This window comes from Symphalangus syndactylus, chromosome 12 (genome assembly GCF_028878055.3).
Source record: "Symphalangus syndactylus isolate Jambi chromosome 12, NHGRI_mSymSyn1-v2.1_pri, whole genome shotgun sequence".
In the NCBI taxonomy this organism is placed as follows: Eukaryota; Metazoa; Chordata; class Mammalia; order Primates; family Hylobatidae; genus Symphalangus; species Symphalangus syndactylus.
Genome location: NC_072441.2, coordinates 62,618,318 through 62,638,930, shown reverse-complemented (window position 1 = coordinate 62,638,930; position 20,613 = coordinate 62,618,318). Strand labels below are relative to the sequence as shown.

At 43.7% G+C, this 20,613-nt stretch overlaps 1 protein-coding gene across 2 annotated transcripts in view; it reads right to left on the bottom strand.

Moving 5' to 3' along the window:
* AHCYL1 (adenosylhomocysteinase like 1) overlaps window positions 1-17,178 on the bottom strand; it is a 39,397-nt gene extending 22,219 nt beyond the window's left edge. Inside the window, exon 1 of one of the 2 annotated variants that reach the window (XM_063624550.1) lies at window positions 16,769-17,178. In XM_063624550.1, coding sequence (XP_063480620.1) covers window positions 16,769-16,888 — 120 coding nt within the window. In that variant the 5' untranslated portion in view covers window positions 16,889-17,178. Of the gene's footprint in view, window positions 1-16,397; window positions 16,597-16,768 lie in introns of those variants that run through there. The other variant, XM_063624548.1, reaches the window with a different exon arrangement.
* Between the last annotated feature and the right edge of the window lie 3,435 nt (window positions 17,179-20,613).

The window sequence follows — 20,613 nt, the reverse complement described above, 5'->3', positions numbered from 1 at the left end:
TTTCACTTGGGAATCATTTTGTATTGGTTCATAGGGTATAAGAACCAACTAGTATAGGCTCAGGGAAATAAAAAGCTGTCAAGGCCAGGTGTGGTGGCTCACGCCTGTAATCCCAGCACTCTGGGAGGTCGAGTGGGGTGGATCACCTAAGGTCAGGAGTTTGAGACCAGCCTGACCAATACGGTAAAACTTGTCTCAGCCAAAATTAAAAAAATTAGCCGGGCATGGTGGCGTGTGCCTGTAGTCCCAGCTACTCGGGAGGCTGAGGCAGGAGAATCACTTAAACCTGGGAGGCGGAGGTTGCAGTGAGCTGAGATCATGACACTGCACTCTAGCCTGGACGACAGAGCGAGACTCCGTCTCAAAAAAAAAAAAAAATTAAATTTTGTATAGGAAAATATTGGCAAATTTTGTCAATATGTATCACTGCTGGAATATCACTGATCTAAATATTTTGCAAACCATTTTTGTTGAACTCTTGGCATACAAAGAACAAGCATCACTGGTAACACCACCTGATAGCACTAGATGGAGATTTTTACTTAAAGTTGATTGTACAGGAAGTTTGAAATCCACACTTACTAGTAGGGTGGACACCAAGATCCTGAATACCTAGATTTATATGACTTTACATGCTTTGCCTCAACACCTGTGGCTTACAGTTTACAGAGGGTTTGTATTTTCAAAACATTCTAGAATCCTTTCAATGTTGCATCTATGCTTCACAAATGAGAAAACAGAACAGGGGTTGGGGCTAAGTGACTTGCTTAAGGCAATTTGCTACCAGCACTGAGATTTAAAAAGCAAAAGGCAAAAACAAAAAACAAAAAACACCCACAAGCCCAGTTCTATTTTCCTTCTTTTGGAATAGGCTGGGGAAACAGCAGCTTTCCCCTTTATTTCCAAGGGGTCAGTTTACCTTGGAATGGGTCTACTGTTGCACTATAAGCTTTCTGAGCTTATAATACCAGATAAACATTTGTAAGCACTGGTAAAGGAAAACAATTCTTTCAGTTCCAAAAGTCTTTACTAATTTTCAGAAAAGTAAAATGATGCAAAGAAATGTAATGTTTTTAAGTTGCCAACGAATTGCCATTGAGAAGTACTGCACCATAGATCTGGAAAGGGTGAGGAGAGCCCAGTAATAGCAGAGCCCAAACACTGTGGTAACAAAATGTTCCATTCTAGAATACACTACCATTGTCTTTTGGGGATGGAGTAAGGAAGAGAATGCATGGGCAATCTAATCTTGACTACTTTACTAGGACAAAAGAAATTAATTCAGAATTCCCTATTTGTATCATTTCCACCTGTGTTTAAACAAAATTTTTAGTTTAGTATGGTTAAATTGACCACTGATTTTTTTCTTTTTCCTCTTTTGGTCACTGGGGAAATTTGTTGGTTATTTCATGAGAAGTTACCATATTCTAAAACTTGCAACAGAGAATATACTTTAAATGTGCTTTTTGAAGAGGTTTATCCTGTGCTGAATGGTGCTGGAGGAATATTTCTTTCACACATGAACACTTAGCACAATCAGAGAATTTATTTAAACTAAAAACATTCCATTAGGTTCCTTTCTCATTTGTGGTGTGCCACTCAAAAAGCACTCTTTCCAAGTCACCTCACATCTTATGTCTAAAAGATCTAGTACAGCTGAATTCTACCAACAGAAAAAGAGTTATAGTTGGCCAGGTGCAGTGGCTCACATTTATAAACCAAGCACTTTGGGATGCCAAGGAGGGAGGATCCCTTGAGCCCAGAAATTTGAGACCAGCCCTGGCAACACTGTGAGCCCTTGTCTCTACAAAAAATAAAAAAAAAAAATTAGTGGGGAATGGTGTTGCACACTTGTAGTCCCAGCTACTCGAGAGGCTGAGGTGGAAGGATCACTTGAGCCTGGGAGGTCGAGGCTGCAGGGAGCTGTGACTGTGCCAGTGTACTCCAGGGAAACAGAGCAAGACCCTGTCTCCAAAAAAAAAAAAAAAAAGTTATATTAAATTTGGAGACCTCAGGTAAAAAAAAAAAAAAAAATTACCATTGATGTATTTCTACTTTCTGGTACCACCTTTCTGACTACTATGACGAACAAAAGTTCTTGTAAGGCTATTATTTTTATTGAAGTATTCTGGATTTAAGTAACATGATATGTGATTACTGAGTCTTGGTTTCATAGTTATGGTAGATATTTATTTAAAGTAATCAATTAAATAATCTCACTTTTATCTGCAATCTAAAAAAGCCAAACTCATGGAAGCAAAAAGCAGAAGGTTCTTACCAGGAGTCAGGAAGGTGGAAAAAATGAGGAAATGATGGTTAAAGGGTACAATTTGGAGTTATAAGATAAATAAGTTCTGGAGAGTTAATGAACAGCACGGTGACTACAGTTAACAATAACATATTGTATACTAGAAATTTGCTAAAAGTAGATCCTAAGTATTCTCATCACATACAATACACACACATACACACAAAGTAACTATGAGGTAATGGATATATTAACTAGCTTGACTGTGGTAATAATTTCACAATGTATACATCAAAATATCACACTGTACACCTTGAATACTTTTTTTTTTTTTTTTTTAAAGAGACAGAGTCTCACTGTCACCCAGACTAAAGTAAAGTGGCAGGATCATAGCTCACTGCAACCCCCAACTTCTGGGCTCAAGCAGTCCTCCAGCCTCAGCCTCCTGAGTGGCTAGGATAACAGTCATGTGCCACCGTGCCCAGCTAATTTTTTTTTCTTTTTTGTCAAAGATGGGGATTTCACTATGTTGCCCTGGCTGGTCTTGAACTCTTCGCCTTGAGCAATCTTCCCACCTCAGCCTCCCAAAGGCATGAGCCATCGCTCCTGGTCCAAATACATACAGTTTTTACTTGTCAATTATACCTTAATAAAGCTGAAAAAAATATCAAATACTCAATGAATGGAGAAAATTTTCCACTTAAGAATTTCTATGGCCAGGCTCGGTGACCCACACCTGTAATCCTAGCACTTTGGGAGGCCAAGGTGGGTGGATCACCTAAGGTCAGAAGTTCGAGACCAGCCTGGCCAACATGGCAAAACCTCATCTGTACTAAAAATACAAAAATTAGCCAGGTGTGGTGGTGGGCACCTATAATCCCAGCTACTCAGGAGGCTGAGGCAAGGGGATTGCTTGAACCCAGGGGACGGAGGTTGCAGTGAGGTGAGATCACACCACTGCACTCCAGCCTGGGCGAATGAGTGAAACTCCGTCTCAAAAAAATAGTAATTTTTATTTATTTTATTTTTATTTTTTAGAGACAGGGTCTCCCTGTGTTGCCCAGGCTGACCTCAAACTCCTGGGCTCAGGGGATCCTCCTGCTTTGGCCTCCCAAAGTGCTAGCATTACAGGCATGAGCCACCACACCTGGCCCAAGAATAAGAATTTTTAATTATAATTTTTAAGAATAATTTTTCCAAAAACTTAGTAGCAAGTTTTAACTATATAACTTCACAAGCTGAATACAACTGCAAAACAGTCCCAGTCCCAGGAAGTGAGGTGTGAAATTCTTTTGGTTACTTTAAAAGGCTTCTTTAAAGATAAAAAATAAAGATAATTGGTATGTGATTATATTCTCTAGCTTAGGCAGCCTCAGCTTTAATGCATCACTGGGCAAACAATGAGATGTCTTTATATGAGTAGCTGGTTGGAAGGTTTCATAGCAGAACAGTTTTTCCATATGCTGGAGAGCAGTTATAACTGGAACCATCTAGAGCCTCCTCACTCCTCTGGGGAGGACTGTGGGCTCTGTTCTCTAATGAGATGAGTTTATACAAGTTTAGCCTGAACACAGCCGTTATTCAGCTATCTTTCAGTGTGCATATGGAAAGTCTCCCTTAGATATCCCTGTAAAGATCAACCTAAAGTAAAGAGGTCTTGGCATGTGGTTGTACTAAAGATCCGATTTCAGGGAGGTAAAGGTGGAACTGGCACAGGACTCTGTGTGCTCCAAACTCTTAATCTGGCTGTGTCTGTCTATATAATTCTCTCTCCCAGTGTTCCATTTCATTCATGTTTCTGCAGTACACGTTACACACTGCACTAACCCTCAGGCAGGGTTTGGCCATTCTTTCAAGTTTAACACCAACTTTTCCAGCAACAGAGATATATTAACATTGGTATAAATGTTAAGGCAAACCCTTATCTGCCCTCCCACTTTTTATCCCGGGTACTATTTGGTAACAAAGCAACAGTGACAGACCCCTTCAAGACCAAAAAGGAGTATTTTTCTGCATGAGTCTCAGATCTGCTCACTTTGGCTTAAGGAGAAAGCTGCTCTCCTGGCTACTGGCTCACCAGCTTAGTCAACTGTCTGAGTTCTGCCCTCCTTTTCTTCCTGTCATCTTTCTCTAACCTTTACTCTGGCTATTTCATCAGCCCCTCAACTACTGTCACTTTCTGTGTTTTTGAAGCCAGAATTTCACTAAAATGTCCTCATGATCTTTATAACTTAACTATCACTCTCAGTCTAGGAATTCATAACATAAATTAGCACATTAGGGAAATTCTTATTCTGACCTGACTTTTAATCTATTGAGCGCCAGAAGCCCAGCTAACTAGAAACTAGGGGTAAGGGTGAGAACAGAGTCAGAATCATTCTTAGCATTTCACATAAAACACAGACTCTTTAGCTTAGAGAAGACTTAGCCATTCCCTCTTTTTCTAGTGATACCCTTGAGTTGTTTACATACTGCTTTGGCTGTACAGATCAAGAAACTACAACCCGGTCTGGCGAGGAGATAATGGTTCCAAACACCCAATTCAGGGCCTGGCTTTATCCCAATCACCACATCCTCAAATCTAGACAAGTCTTCTAGGTTCTTAGCCCTGGGTCCATGGATGGGTTTCAGGCTGCCAATTCCCCCTTATAAGGTCCTTTGCTGTGTAATGAAGGTTGGACCACATATACAGTGGTTGTTCCATAACAATATGATAGAGCTGAAAAATTCCTATTGCCTGGTGACACCGTAGTGCAGCGCATTACTCACATGTTTGTGGTGATGCTGGTGTAACAAACCTACTGCATTGCCAGTCATTTAAAGTCTCTATGATGTTTGCACAACAACAAAATCGCCTAAGGACACAGTTTACAGAATGTATCCCCCTTGTTAAGTGACACATAACTGTGTGCATTTTGCTGGAATATGTACACATCTCTCAGAGGGTTCCAAACCCCAAATGGTTAAGAACCACTTCACTGGACTTAAATGATCCAAATAATAACCTCACAAGAATGTCAGCTCTACAGAGTATGAATCTTTGTTTTGTTCACTGATGTACCCTAAGTGCTTAGCACAGGTCCCGGGACACTGCACCCTGAGCAGACAGGGCTACATGATTTCTGGTCATGGTTTACTCTGAATACGTGGAGAAAAAGAGCAACAGTAGACTATTTTCAGGACCTTTCACATGAGGGAGGACCAAGATTTCTCCTCGTGATCAAAATCATCCAGGAGAGGTAGTAGCTGCATTACCATCTTTTTTTCTTTTTTGAGACATAGTCTTGCTCTGTTGCCCAGGCTGGAGTGTAATCATGCCATCTCGGCTCACTGCAACCTCCTCCGCCCCATGGGTTCAAGCGATTTTCCTGCCTCAGCCTCCCGTGTAGCTGGGACTACAGGCACCTGCTACCACACCTGGCTAATTTTTGTATTTTTAGTAGAGATGGGGTTTCGCCATGTTGGCCAGGCTGGTCTCGAACTCCTGACCTGAGGTGATCTGCCTGCCTTGGCCTCCCAAAGTGTTGAGATTACAGGCGTGAGCCACTGTGCCTGGCCCATTACCATCTCAATATTAGATTTCCTAACAATGTTGGCCACTCTTGCTAGATAATCTAAAAGAATGGTTCTAAATCTGGGAGCTTTCAAGTTTATCTGGTGAAGCTGTTTCAAAATGCCAACCCATTCTCCATCTGCTCTCTTACTCTCAGCTCCTCCCCCATTCTGATTACACAGCTCTAGTTTAGAGCCAGGTAATGAGTTATTGTGAAAAAGCTCTCTGTGTGACTGATACCTTCTTCTCCTTCCACAGAATGAGAAGTGCTGATCTAAGAAATAATCTAAGCAGGATCTGAAAAGGAAACACAAGTACACTGAGTTTACCAGGCTCTTGATAAAGCAACTTCCAATACAGGAACAAATGCATTAGATATGCCTTGTTCAGAAATAAAACAAATAAGTCAAAGGAAGTAGAGAATCTACCTTTAATACCAACTCCATCTGTTAGGAACAGACAATCCATCAGATGGATCCATAGGGGTTAGGAGAACATGATAGAGAGACTGTCTGAGGAAGACCGAGGCTGTATTTTTATTAGTTTGGTCCAAATTCAGTAAAAATTGGCAAAGTGCTCTCATTCCAGACATGCCCAGTGCTCAGCTAATCCCCTCACTGTGGAGTAAGAAAAGAATGTACAGAATTATGAAACCCCTGCTCCCCAAATAGGAGGGGCTCCACCTCCTGAATGCAAGGGCCGAAACTAATCTCGTCAACCATCCCCTCCTAATTATAAACTAGGTAGAGAAATAAGGTGCTTAACACAGGTGTTCTCCTTCTAAACTTTATGATTTGTAAACATGCTTTACCCCACTTCCACTAAAAACCCGGCCTTTGCCAACCTCAATTCATTATTGATTGGCAAACAAGAACAGAAACTAACCCCAGAATAATGTTTCTCTCCGGAAAATCTTGGGGAAGGGGTGCAATAAGGTCAGCCCCACCAAGATGCATTTTCCTTGGACTTACAATACATCTTATTACACTGAGAACACCATGTTCCCAACCAGCTTGGTCTCTTTTCTGTTACAAACCTGAAGTAAACAGATTCTACAGCAGCTACAAGTCTGTTACCAAGGCCACTGTATTATCAATATAATTAACATTCACAATTCATCTAGTCCAGCATGACAAGCCAGCTGGGCTACTTCTCATAAATGAACACTGGGAATCTTCATGTCTTGCTTGCTAAGAAAGCTGGTGCTCAGAAGCTGGGCACTGAACCCTCAAGTATTGAATAATAAGTGGGATACCACTTGGCCACCCATAGGAAACTGAATTAGTTACCAAAGCAACTGGATACATCTGCTATCTCTAGGAAGCACCTATTTCAACTTCCAAAATAGCAAAATTCGCCGGGCGCAGTGGCTCACGCCTGTAATCCCAACACTTTGGGAGGCCAAGGTGGGTGGATCACCTGAGGTCAGGAGTTCGAGACCACCCTAACCAACATGATGAAATCCCATCTCTACTAAAAAAAAAAAAAAAAAAAAAAAAAAAATTAGCCAGGTGTGGTGGCACATGCCTGTAATCCCAGCTACTTGGGAGGCTGAGGCAGGAGAATCACTTGAACCCGGGAGGTGGAGATTGCATTGAGCCAAGATCGTGCCATCACACTCCAGCCTGGGCGACAGGAGCGAAAATCCATCTCAAACAAACAACACAAAATAGCAAGATTCTGAAGGTCTCCCTTTCCCCTGAATCTTGCCTAAGTTATACACTTGAAGTGAAACAGAACACAGAAAATGTAGTGCCAACTAGAGCCTGAGCTTCTGGCTAGGATAAGCATTGGCCCAGTTCCCAGAAGACTGTAATTCTAAAGAAGGTGTGTTTCAAAGAGAGAAGGGCATGTATAGCTTTTGAGCATCAAACTCAGCCTTTGGCTCAGAAGGGGCAGCCAGGGTTGCAGAGTAAGAACCAGAAGTTTGCTCATCACTGCTGGGCAGAGCTGTTGTTTATTACTTTCAGAGTTCCAATGTACTTTCCAAAATCAAACTATTCAACTCATCACTAATCCCCAAAGCTCAAACACCCTATGTGAAAGCCTCCCTGTTCTTTAAATCAAGAGCATGTATAAACCAGGATACCAGTTTCAACTTTGGGCAGAGTGTCCCTAATGCTAAGAGTTTAAAAGTTGTTTCAATGGTGAGAAATTCAAGTTACCTTCCCCATTACTGTCTAAGGATATCCCTATGCCCACTGCCACTGGGCTAAGAAGCTGGAGGCATATATTCAGATGTCTTCTGCCTGACCTCCTATTTCTGGCATTATAAAGGGATCTATTAAGTTGGAAATTCTCATCAATTTCTCACCTGCAGTTCTCGGTACTTCCTTATACCTATATGAGAGGGCTCTAAGTTAGAAAAATCACCCCAGCCAACTGAAAGGGAAAGTGAGTCAAAGCCACCACATAAGTCCAACTTACTTTCTCCTAGGAATGATTATCTCACATTATTTTATTCAATAAACATTTATTGACAGTATTATGTGCCAGGTACTATATACATATGAGTGAGATACGGTCTTTGCCCTCAACATGTTCCATCTAGAAAAGTCAAATGATGAGTAAAATTCAAATATCAGGTCAGTCCTTAAAATATAATAGTTTGAGAAGTACTACATTGAAATCAAACCTATTTTTGAGAGACATACAGAAGCAAATTATTTTGTTTAGTTTTGATAATCTACTATGTGAGCTACTATTTCAAATACTCCTATGGAATCAGCTCTGAAGCTCCAGGGGCATCTGCATTTCATATGAAGAGCGGTAGAGTTGAGATAATACCAAAAAATCCCCAAAGTGGCCGAAATGCCGGTTTGAATGTGTGTTAAGTTCCTGAGCTGAACTCTCAAGGCACTTATAATGAGTCCTTTGAGAAGCTGAGGTGCATCCCAAAGAGGCAGCTGACAATGCCAACAACCTCAGCTTTGTTCCAAGCCATAAGGACAAACTGCAGGCTGGAAACTTATCTCTTAGCAGTTTGTGGACTTGTAATGAAAAGAGATGCTGTGGCTTGGAGGCCTGGCCTTCTACATCAGGGCTTTAAAATCCAGGATCCATGAGTTGCAGAAGTCCCACAAATCCTCTAACAGAATACGCAAATTTTTGTGCTCCTGAATTTTCCTGAGGAAAGAACCAGGATTTTCATTAAACTCTTAAAACGACCTCTGACTCAGAGTAAGAACCATTGTTCTACAGTCTCTAATCCAGTGATTCTCAAGAGCATTCCCTCAAATAGGCAAAAGAGAAGCATATTCCAATTCTCTATCTTCTAAACAAACCTGTCTACTTACTGACCTTTTTTCTAAAATTAGAAACAAAGATGGGGATGTGCATTTTGAAAATTCAAAGTGAATCTCTATTTTCTACATCCCCAAAATAAAGCTAACAGTCATGAGAACCTGAAGTCTTTTCCTTAAAGTCTTCAAGGAAGGAGAAGGGGTGGGTCTGGTCTAAGAGGGCAGATCAGAATCTCTGTCCTATTAACTTTTTTTTTTTTTTTTTTTTTGAGACGGAGTCTCGCTCTGTCGCCAGGCTGGAGTACAGTGGTGTCATCTTGGCTCACTGCAACCCCTACCTCCTGGGTTCAAGCGATTCTCCTGCCTCAGCCTCCCGGGTAGCTGGGACTACAGGTGTGTGCTGCCACACCCAGCTAATTTTTTGTGTTTTTAGTAGAGACGGGGTTTCACCATGTTGGCCATGATGGTCTCGATCTCCTGACCTCGTGATCCGCCTGCCTCGGCCTCCCAAAGTGCTGGGATTACAGGCGTGAGCCACTGTGCCCAGCCTGTCCTAGTAACTTTTATGCTAGGTCTCTCTCTCTCTCTCTTTTTTCCCCCCCTCAGATTTCTGGAACCACAAAGGAAACAGGTCACGGCCCAAAAGCTTTGACGTGAGGTCAAGCCTGTTCTGGGGGAAAAGGGACAAAGTACTTCCCATTATGCACATGGAAACCTATGTCCCAAAGGTTCACCTTAATACAATTAGTAACTACTAGAAGAGTTGGAGTCGTTTATTAAAAACAGAACTTCCAAAATCCTTTCATTGCTCAAAACTCAGTATGAACGGCTTCATTCAGGAAGTCTAAGTGAATGAAAGATGGTTACACTCATCTCCTCCAGCCTCTTGCCCCTTTACTCTGTCACTCACAAATTTACCATCTAGTTCACACTGAGCCACACATCATTGTGGATCAGCACATTAGCATTTTCCTTGGCACACAGGCTCAGAGGGATTCCACTAATGCCATCGTACACTCGCAGGTTCCGGAGAGAAAAGAAAAACATGTCAACAATAGGGTATGCTCTTGCTGAACAGTTCCTCAAATTGTGAAGAAGTAAGCCTGAGGCAGGTCCAAGATGAACAGCATGAAACAGAGAGCAGTCCCAGACCCCTCCTGTTTAATATGCCCCATTTCCATCACACAACTGAGTACAGGCTGTCCACTTAAAACAAGTGAACTGGCTTGGACTGGTAGAGAAGAACATGTTAAGCCTATTAAGCCCCACAGGTTAAGTACACAGGCACATTAGCAGAGGCGTTGGGGCTTTTATGGTAAGAAGCAGGAGCACGCTTGGAGAGTCTTGTACCTGTGGTTCTCAAAAGTACTTTTCCAATCTCTACCCCAGATTTCCAAATACTACCTTTTACCAATAGTTCATTAAACTTTTTACTTTGTGTCCCATTTGGGTAGTGAATGATTAAGCCCCCCAATGTATACTGATAAGCAGTATCAATCATTATCTACATTCTGAGGTTAAGGCACCAGGCTAAATCCTTTAGAAAAATTAAACAGAGATAGAAACAAAATTGAAAGCAGTCTGAGTCTCTCAACAAAGGCATGGATGCTCCACTCTAGTTCTATGAGTGGCATGCAACAAAGGCCACACATTTCTACAGGAGAAAATCAGTTATACGTAATTAGAAGCAGGCTGTTAAGAGCAATGAGAAAACAGTACCTGCAGGGATGGGGGCGGGGGTGCTGGAGTACATATCTAAAATGATAAAGTCACAGTTCAGAAGTCTTTGGAATTATTTCATGTAATTCAAGGATTCTAGTTTGGGAAACCCCCAAACACCTGCAGTTTAAGGAAATAAACTCCTGGACTGAGACTGGCCCAGTGTCTGACAAATACCCACATTCTATGAGTGCATTATGTATTACGGGGGATGAATGGGGAACGGTAAGATAGAGGACATCTCAACTCCATCAAAAGCTCTAAGATCTCTGTCTACGCACCCCGCCCCTGTAGTTAACAAAATGTTTTGGGGTTCAGTAGCTGTAAGCTCTATATAAAATAACATTTTTGTCAGAAAAAAAATTTTCTTATTGAAAAGACATTCCAATAGAAACTTGTTTTGGCTCTTTAACATTTCAAAATTAGGCTCTCATTTGCACTATCGTGTTGCATCATCCAGAGAGTTATAAATAGGGTGGCCACATAAACCAGGGTAACTTTCAGAGCTACGGAGGCACTCATTGGACTACATGCTAGGATAACAGGTATAAACCAGAATTGCACCAGGCAAACCAGGATATATGGCCACTCTAGATACAAAAAAAACCCACTAATTACTATTTACTAAATGCTAATCCTCTCAACCATCTATATAGGTAGCACTATCATTGTTCCCCATTTTATAGATGAGAAAAGGACGTCACTTGTTGAATGTCCCACAACTATTAGGTAGAGACTAAAGGTAAAACTGACTCCAAAAATCAGTGCTTACCTTATGTTGTACTACTAGTCACAGTTTTAGGAACAGAAACGGGAAGTTAAAGGCGTCTTATGTAACAGCCAAGCAACAGTGGAACAAAAGAACTACTTGAGTGAGTCAAAGGAAAATATGGAATCAGAAAAGGAAAGGCAACTGAAATTCTGCATGAATTTTTATTAACTGCTTACTATAAAATAGGCACTGATAGTATTGACAATAATCAAAAGGAAAATTTGTGGTAAGAATTTGTCTTCAACTGGGTATTCTCAGATTTCAGGCTAGAAAAAACTCTGGTCTGTGCACGTAGGTTGTCCTTCACACATGACAGGAATGCTTCTGATGCACCTCATTAGCATGCGTTCTGAATTACTATTTGGTTCTGAATTATAATAAAATATGTCCAGTATAATCAGGGTTGACATTCTTTATAAAAATACAATACTCACATTCCCAAACTTGAGAAACAGGTAGGTATAAATGATTCTCCTTTATTTGCCAGTTCCTTTAAAACAACCCCAAGAGGGCATTAAAGTGCTTATTTACAGATCATTAACTACTTGGAGTGGTAGAGTACACTTGCTAGGAGTCACAGGCAACTAAAGACCTGCATGATTCCATGTATCAAAATATCCTTTATAGACAACTTTCCAAGAATACTATATTGGGGTGGGCATGGTGGCTCTTGCCTGTAATCCCAGCACTTCGGGAGGCCGAGGTGGGAAGATTGCTTGAGCCCAGGAGTTCAAGACAAGCCTGGGCAACACAGGGATTTCCCCATCTCTACAAAAAAAAAAAAAAAAAAATTTAAAAAAGAATATTACATTGGGTAAAACACTCTGGATCCAAATGACACACTCCTGATAAAGAAAAGGTATACATTTGTAACCTTGGCAGCAAAAGATCTAGACAACTACTGATCTAGAAATCTTCTAACAGATTTCTTTCTGTTACAAACTAAATGTCTAAAGGAACTTGGAACAAAGTAATTTGGAAACTAGAGTGTAACTAACTAAACCAAACAAGAAAAAGAGATATAATCAATACCTGTGGAGAAATCTTAAAAAGAGGATCTTCTTACACCCCAACTCCTGTGTTGAAGACTGCTACTAAAACAGCAGCCACTCTAAGGAGAATCAAGAGATACTAATGATGTGAAGATAGGAAATGCCAACCTATGAAATCTCCTTTCAGTGATTCTGACAAGTCCTGGTGTAAATTCTATACAACTGCACCAAAAATTAACCATAAGATAACTGTGATGACAAAAGGATAAACCTGGATTTTACCTATCAGGTTAACACCCAAGCTGTACCCATTGGGGCTCTACTTGGTGTGCTTCCTAAGTCTCAGCTGACCCTTTTGATGAATTAGTGGCACACAGCTTCATTCAAATAAAGAAAATCCTATAAACAAAAGTAGTTTTTTCTATGCTCTTCTCCTTCCCCACATTTTGCTGGTGGGTCTGACTGCACAGATCCTAGGTCAAAATGTTTAATGGATCACTCTGGAGAGTGCCCTTAATGTTCAGAAGTTCAGAGAACAGCAAATGTTCTGATAGGCATTCCAGAGAAACAAGCTTATTGTAAGAGATTTGGGTTTACACTATGAAAAAAGAATCAACTTGACACAGTGTCAATTTCCAAAGGTCCAAGGACAGTTACCACTCCTGTTACACAAAGTAGCAGAAAAAGAGTGATAAATAACCAGTGGTTATGGGGAACTAGATTACTTACTTGGTTTGACTGACAACTGCCAACATTAAACAAGGATCTTGCCGGGCGCGGTGGCTCACGCTTGTAATCCCAGCACTTTGGGAGGCCGAGGCGGGCGGATCACGAGGTCAGGAGATCGAGACCATGGTGAGACCCCATCTCTACTAAAAATACAAAAAAATTAGCCGGGCGTGGTGGCGGTCGCCTGTAGTCCCAGCTACTCGGAGAGGCTGAGGCAGGAGAATGGCGTGAACCCGGGAGGCGGAGCTTGCAGTGAGCCGAGATCGCGCCACTGCACTCCAGCCTGGGTGACAGGGCGAGACTCCGTCTCAAAAAAAAAAAAAACAAAAAACAAGGATCTTCTTCAGTTGTGGTACACTTAACTCTTAAAACTCAAGGATTCCTTTTCTTACCTCAAATTTTCCTAGCCATACCATCTGAAATCACCAGTGACAGTCGTGAACAAGCCTTACAATGTGAATTACACTACAGCTATTAAGACAGTCCTGTGAAAAATTATTTTAGAACTCTGTGTCGGGAAAAGTTGTCCTCTTGAGGAATTGACATGTATTATTTCCCATGCCTGCTAAGGAGACTGTAACTATGATTCTTTTTATCCTCTGGCTGCTAAAAGTTTAAAGTTGCATGTGATCAACCTCATCAACTATCTTAGCCCTCGAGGTTAACAATATTTTTTTCATTCTTTCTATAGTTTTTACTTCCTTTTATATCACATATATGTTCTGTGTTATAAGCCGCTTCAAATGCCCATTGAAGAAAGAATATAAATATACGAATAGATTTTTAAAAAATTACACTTGCTATCTTAACTCCCCAACATGCCCCTATCTCCACCTGTTCCAAAAAAAATAGGCATTTATTTGGCAGATGAGGAGATGCAGGTACAAAAGCTAATTAATTTGCTCAAGGTCATATCACTTTAGTTGACTTCTCAACACCCAGACATCTCAAATTTTCAATCAAACCAACAAGTCCTATTTTGTTCATAGCAGTGTGATAGGCCTTGGCACACAAAACTGAGTAAGTCATGATTATAGTTGAAGAATCTAGATATTTATGCTTTTAATTGATGGACATCCACTCTATCTCAAACAAAGGAAACAAAATGAATAAAAGCTGACCAGAAAGTGACACTGGGATCTGATCTAATTGAGGACCATCAAGGTCACCCTGAAGTAACCTATATCCTCTGGCATCAAGAACGTCCTCAATTCCTGAGGGGCCTCAGGGCTTCAGAATAATCCAAGGATTACTGGTCTAGAGCTAGGGTAGAATTCTCACAGGTGAAGGACTGCACCATTTGAAGAGGTCTTTTTCTCACACCATTAAGTACCATGCCAAGTTACTTTTTTCTTACTTTTCCCATGCTTTCACGTTATCAACACATGGCAGAGGTACAAAAGTGACTTAAGTTATAATGTTCAATTCAGCAGTTCTGAAAAACAGATTGCCTAGGACTTGCTATGTGACCTTGACTAGTCCTCAACTGATCCATTAACTAAATAAATGTCTTTTATCATCACTAGGGAAAGGGTAATTAGTCATCATAAAATACTTTATTACAAAGTACTACGTAAATGCTAAACAATAAAACTTAGAAAGATTAATAAGAAACACGGTGGGGCACATTTACTGGCAAATGGAAACTTAAAACAGGGTCTTCTCACATTCCTGGCAGAGCCTGCTGCTTTTAGCTAATGCAATATAAGTCTAAAATCATCAGCACTTGGCCTGACAATAATACACATTAGTAATATTCCTCCTGGGAAGAAGAGAGGAAAAGGGATAGTTATTCCTGGTAGGTAGCCATATGGACATCTCAGTTACTAGTTAGCCAGGTGGGCAATTAATATTTGAGTACCTATTATATGCTGGGTACAAAGCTAGGCACATTGGATACAAAGGTGAACAAGAATCCCTGCCTTAATGAGTTTTTACAATCTACAATATAGACTTTGTCTTATCAACACTGGTACTTTCAAGAATACAGATTTACTAACATAAAGGCAAGTAACAGCAAAGATGCCAGAGTCTGGGAAATTCAGGTACTAGGGCTTTCCCATTCTTTCCTCTAACTCATCTAAGGTCCCACCCTCAATCATTCTGCTTATAAGAACTGTGACTGTTTCTCCAAAGAATAGTGCAGATTGCAAAGGGTCATTGTCCCAACAAAGCAGTCAACTGAACTGACAGCACTAAAGTTAATCAGATGCCTCAGAGCCAAGGAATCTTCCACAATCTTTTAAAGGAATTAAATTCTTAATTTTGTGAGAAAACAGAGCAAAAGCACACAATGGCGACTTGTCTTTTTTAATCTTGCATTTGATTACTGGAGTGGCAGGTTAATTCACTTAAAAAAAAAGCCATCTCTCCCACTTAAGACAGCTTAACTAGTTGAAGCCTCAAGGACTTAACTATTTCTGCAGCCCTTGCTTTGTTCAGCTCTGCATCCCATTAAACATTGGATGCAGGCAAAGACAGCTTTGTAAGACTCTGTCTTTATAAAGAAGGGAGACATTTATCTGGGTTCTCACTGGCTTCAGGAAGGTCACCTCTTTGTAAAGGTTCTCTGGTCTACTGCTAACTGGGTGCCAGGTGTATGGAAAATCAAGATGTGATTGGCAGTAAATGATCAGAAAGCAATAAGGATCCCAATTCCACCACTCAGAGAGCTAGTCAGACTAAAATCTCCAAAGGTTGCCATTTATGAGAGAATTCGAAGGGTGTCCTTTGAGCTCAACCTACAGCACAATAGATCAAACTTGTTCTGCCTCAAAAGTACAGTCAAGACTGAGCAATCTTTCCTTACCACCCACTACTCCAACCCACCCAAGCTCCTTTCTCCAGGGATGCCTAAGTGATCTATTCACATGACTCTAGGATCCACCTGTATCCATGACAGTGTCTGCTGTCACCAACCTCCAAATGTCAATTTCTTACATATTTCGAAGTAATTGGAAGGCTGTAGAAAGTGAAAATCATAGATTTTCAATTTCATGTTACCCTCATTGCTTTCACCTGTATATCAGAGCTAGCTTCACGCATTCTTTACTCTTGCCTCCCAGCTATCACGCAGTTGTTGGATAAACCGGCCACTGCTCCCAAAGATTTGACGGAAGTTCTGCCAGATTTACCCACTCACCTGAAGAGAGATTTTCTGTACACCCCATGCCCCCGGACTGGTCACAAGGGTCAGCTGAGTTGGTTCACCCCCTCCCACTCTCGTCTTCGAGGCCCTTCATCCAGGAAAAGTCTGTCGCAAATTTAAGGCCTGGCCCTGTCGGGTTTCAAAACGATCCCGGAGGACTTGGGCCGAGGGACAAAGGAAAGCGAGGTCAGAGGCGGCCTTTCAGCCCGGGATAGGCCAGGGGCCGCACAGCCGCCACCCCCTACATCACCTCCGCCGTCCCCAGTCACCCCCAGAAGTCCCAAACTAGCCAGAGCCCGGGCTTGCTCGTGTCCCTTCCGCGAGGCCGGAGCCCGAGCCCCCGCCGCCACCCAGAGCCCCCGCACCTTCTTGGGCGCCTTGGTGACGGTGGCCATGAAGGAGTACTTCTCGGCGTCCTCGATCTCCTTGGCCTGCTTCAGCTCCTCCCCGACCCCGGGCAGCGGCATCGCGTCAGGCATCGACATCCCCCGGCCGGCCCGGCCAGCGGCTGACCCGCCGCCCCCGCCTCTTTCCCCCTCTGGCGCCCGCCCGCCTGCCCGCGCGGCGCCCTCCGACACGCGATCGCCCACCCTCCTGCCGGGCCCTGCGTCGAGCTGCGTCGGCTTCTGAGGTGCTGTGGCCCACGCCTTGTCTGTTCGGCAGCCCACGGCAGCCGGACAGCGACGGCGGCCACAAGAGAACCAGAAGCACCGGCTCCGAGCTCCGACCTGCCCGCGCCGCCACCTCCGCCGTACGCAAACACGCACGCAAAGCGAGGGTAGAGGGCGGTGACGCCACGTCAAGTACTGGCAGCTCCCGGGAGGGGGAAGAGGCGGGGAGAAACGGCACTGTCGTGACGTCACCCCGCTGGGCTGGGCCACCGAAGCCGCTCCTCTCCCGCTCGAGAGCGAAGTTCCCAGGGTGAGCAGGACCCTTTGTGCCACCAGGTGGCACCATCAGCCCTGGGAGCAGCGCGAGGTTCATGCAACGATGCTGCGGAACGGAGGGTCTTTGGGCTGCGGGGTTCCTGGCAAGGCCTCAGAGGCGCATGAAAGGGGTGTTTGGGAGCAAAGACCAGAGCCCCACACGACACATCGTACAGCCATTCCTAGGAAAAGTCCGGGGCTCGAGACAGCCCACTCACTCACTGGCCCAGCCCCAGGCCGTTTGGATTAAAGCTCCTTCCCAAGGGGCAGTGCCTGTCTCTTTGGCTTCATAGGGGGCAGAACTGACTCAGAGTAGTCTGGTTTCTGCACAACGCTTTGTGACTTCCTCCACCACCATCTCCGACTGGACCTTGCCTGTTTACAAAACCCTCACTGGGATAGGGCTGATGGGTATGAGGGTGGAGACCAGGAGAGCTGATGGAGAAGTCCCCAGCCAGAATGGCTTTCCGTCCTTGCTCCACCAAAGCATTAGACCCTTCCAGCTCTCAGTGGGCATCCAGGACATTCATGGACCGTTCACACCCTTTTACTGGGCCTACTACGTGCAGTGCCTGTGCTAAGACCCTGCTGGCAAAAGGGCATGTGACGCATTTTATGTTTTGCAAGGCTTAGTTCAGCTGGAGAGGCAAAGCCTGCCTGTATCCTAATGTCAGCTGAGGTAGCTTGTCCTTTGAGATTCAAATGACATTGGCTCCTATTACCATGTCCTGTGGAAAGTCCGTTACTGGGAGGACTTGGATTTTTCATGGTCACCCCTGGCTCTAGTTTTTTTGCCTTGTCTGGCATTTTATTCACTATTCTGGTCTTGTGACTGTTTCTGTAGCTCCTGGGGTCAATTCAGCCGCTTCTCCTTTCAACCCCCACCCCATGCTAAACAACTACAAAATAAGGCTGTAACATGTAGTAAAACTTTTCATAAAGGTTTGTGGGTCACAGGGGAGAGATTACATCACACAGCAAACAATTTAAGAACACATTTCTGAAATGTTCTGAAAAGTTATTTTGGCTGTCTCACCACCCGGGGATTTCTCAATGGCCACAAGATCCCACCACGCTCCCTAGCCCATTACCATCTAATCTAGCTTCCTCCTGTTCCTCCCTTCCCATCTCTGCACCTCATCCTTCCTTCCTTGATAGACTCTGGGAAGCCAGATTCTCCTCTGCTGTGCTGAGCAATTCCAGTCTTCCCAGTGCCCTTTCCCTAAATTCCTCCCCAGGACCACCTTTTTTTTTTTTGAGACAAAGTCTCTCTCTGTTGCCCAAGCTGGAGTGCTCTCAGCTCACTGCAACCTCCGCCTGCCGGGTTCAAGTGATTCTCCTGTCTCAGCCTCCTGAGTGAGTAGCTGGGACTACAGGCGTGCACCACCATGCCCGGCTAATTTTTGTATTTTTAATAGAGACGGGGTTTCACCATCTTGGCCAGGCTGGTCTCAAATCCTGACCTCGTGATCCACCTGCCTCGGCCTCCCAAAGTGCTGGGATTACAGGCGTGAGCCACTGCGCCTGGTCAGGACCACCTTTTAACATCCAGAGACCTCCCAGGTTTTTAACAGGGCCTACCCTTTCAAGAAGGAAGTTTTGGTTTGAAATGACATTTTCCCCACTGATTTGTGTTCAGGGCTGGGGAGAGTGTGAAATATTCACCTCTAGGGCCCTAAAAGTCTTAGTCAGAGAATCCTGTGTTCCAGCCACCTAGCCTCATGAGACTGTCTGTTTGAAAAGGGCTGTAGAAGTGCCTGGAAGAATGCACCCTTTGCAGATCTGCAGACGTTGGTCTTGAACTGTTTGAATTCTTTCATCTGCTCACTTTTTTGAGCACTCAGACTTCCCTATCAGGGGCATCACTATAGCAGAACAGGAACAGAGATGGAGAGCAGAATATCAGGTTCATCCATGAGGGTGCCAGACTGGCATCTTTCAGCTAGGGGTCAGGAACCACAACTGGTGCACTAAGGACTCTCTGGACATAAGGCTCACAGTGGCTTTCATCCTTGTGGGTTTGCCCAAACTGTTGGCAGAACCCAGGGATCAGAGATGCCTGCCCAAAGACTCGAGGCAGAACCCATTGGAACCAGGGATGAAATCTCAAGTCCCTGTAATAGAAAAACATGTGACTTAAGATGATCTTTTTTTTTTTTTTTTTTAAGAGAAGCATCAATGTATCTGTCTTTTGGATTTGATTTTTAGAACTCACTTTGTCTAAACATGTTGTCTCTCAGTCCCCCAGTTCTGCTGTGCATTTAAGCATCCAGACTGTGAGCTTCCTGGAGATTGAAGTTCAGTCTTTCCTTTACTCCTCCTGAACCAGGTCTGCCCTAGCACCAGGCTCAGTGTTGTCTGGTATTGCTGCTGCCACCAAGAATGACAGACAGAGCCAGGCCTAGAGCATGCAGTACCTTAGCAGTCTGGGCTAAGAAGGAGATCAGCAGGTCAGACTCCACTCACCTGAGTAGCTGGCCTGAGGGGAGGTTGATGAGCTGATGTAGGAGAGTCCGGGGGCTCAGACTGGAAAGGGGAAGGGCAGCACCCCCTACCCTGGTGGAAAGCATTAGCCTGTGTGGTTCAAGTGAGGCCAGGGGCCTGGGACATTCTTGGAAACCAGCCACTGCAGGGGGCATGGGTGGCTGCCATCCCTTCCATCATGTGTGTACTGGAGAGCAAAGAGCTCACCCAGCCAGGGAGTGTGACAACGTAACATCCGTGAGAATCATTGCATCCTGTCCCCCCCCCCCCCCAAAAGCAATCCTAAGATAGCCTCGCATGGCACAGCTAAGGCGATTGCTTCTCATGAATGCCAAGAGATGACTTGTCTTCAGCCTACCCACCCACCTGACTCAGCACCTCTACTGGCAAGTTCACTGCCCTGAACAGCGCAGTCCACACGCAGGTGAGAGACCCTTCTATGGGGCTATTGGAGAAGAGCAGGGACCCAAAGTCAGATGCACCTGCTGTGTGTGGTGGTGGGAAGTCTCCAAGGGCCTGGAGTGAGGACCCTTGCTAGAAAGGAGCGGCCTAAGGGCAGTGGTGAATTGGGAGATGCTGTCACCAGAAATGTAGTGGCATTGGGCTACCACACATGGGCTTGGTCTTGTTAATCAGATTCACTGTTCGTCCACCCCAAATTGATGTTCCACATTCAGTCATTTGTTCTTTTATTTATAAAATATATATTGAGTGCCGAAGAAGTGCCAGCAGCAGGGCTAGATGTCAGTCAGGACTACAGAGACAAATGAGCTGAGGTGCTGATCTCTACGTGGGGACAG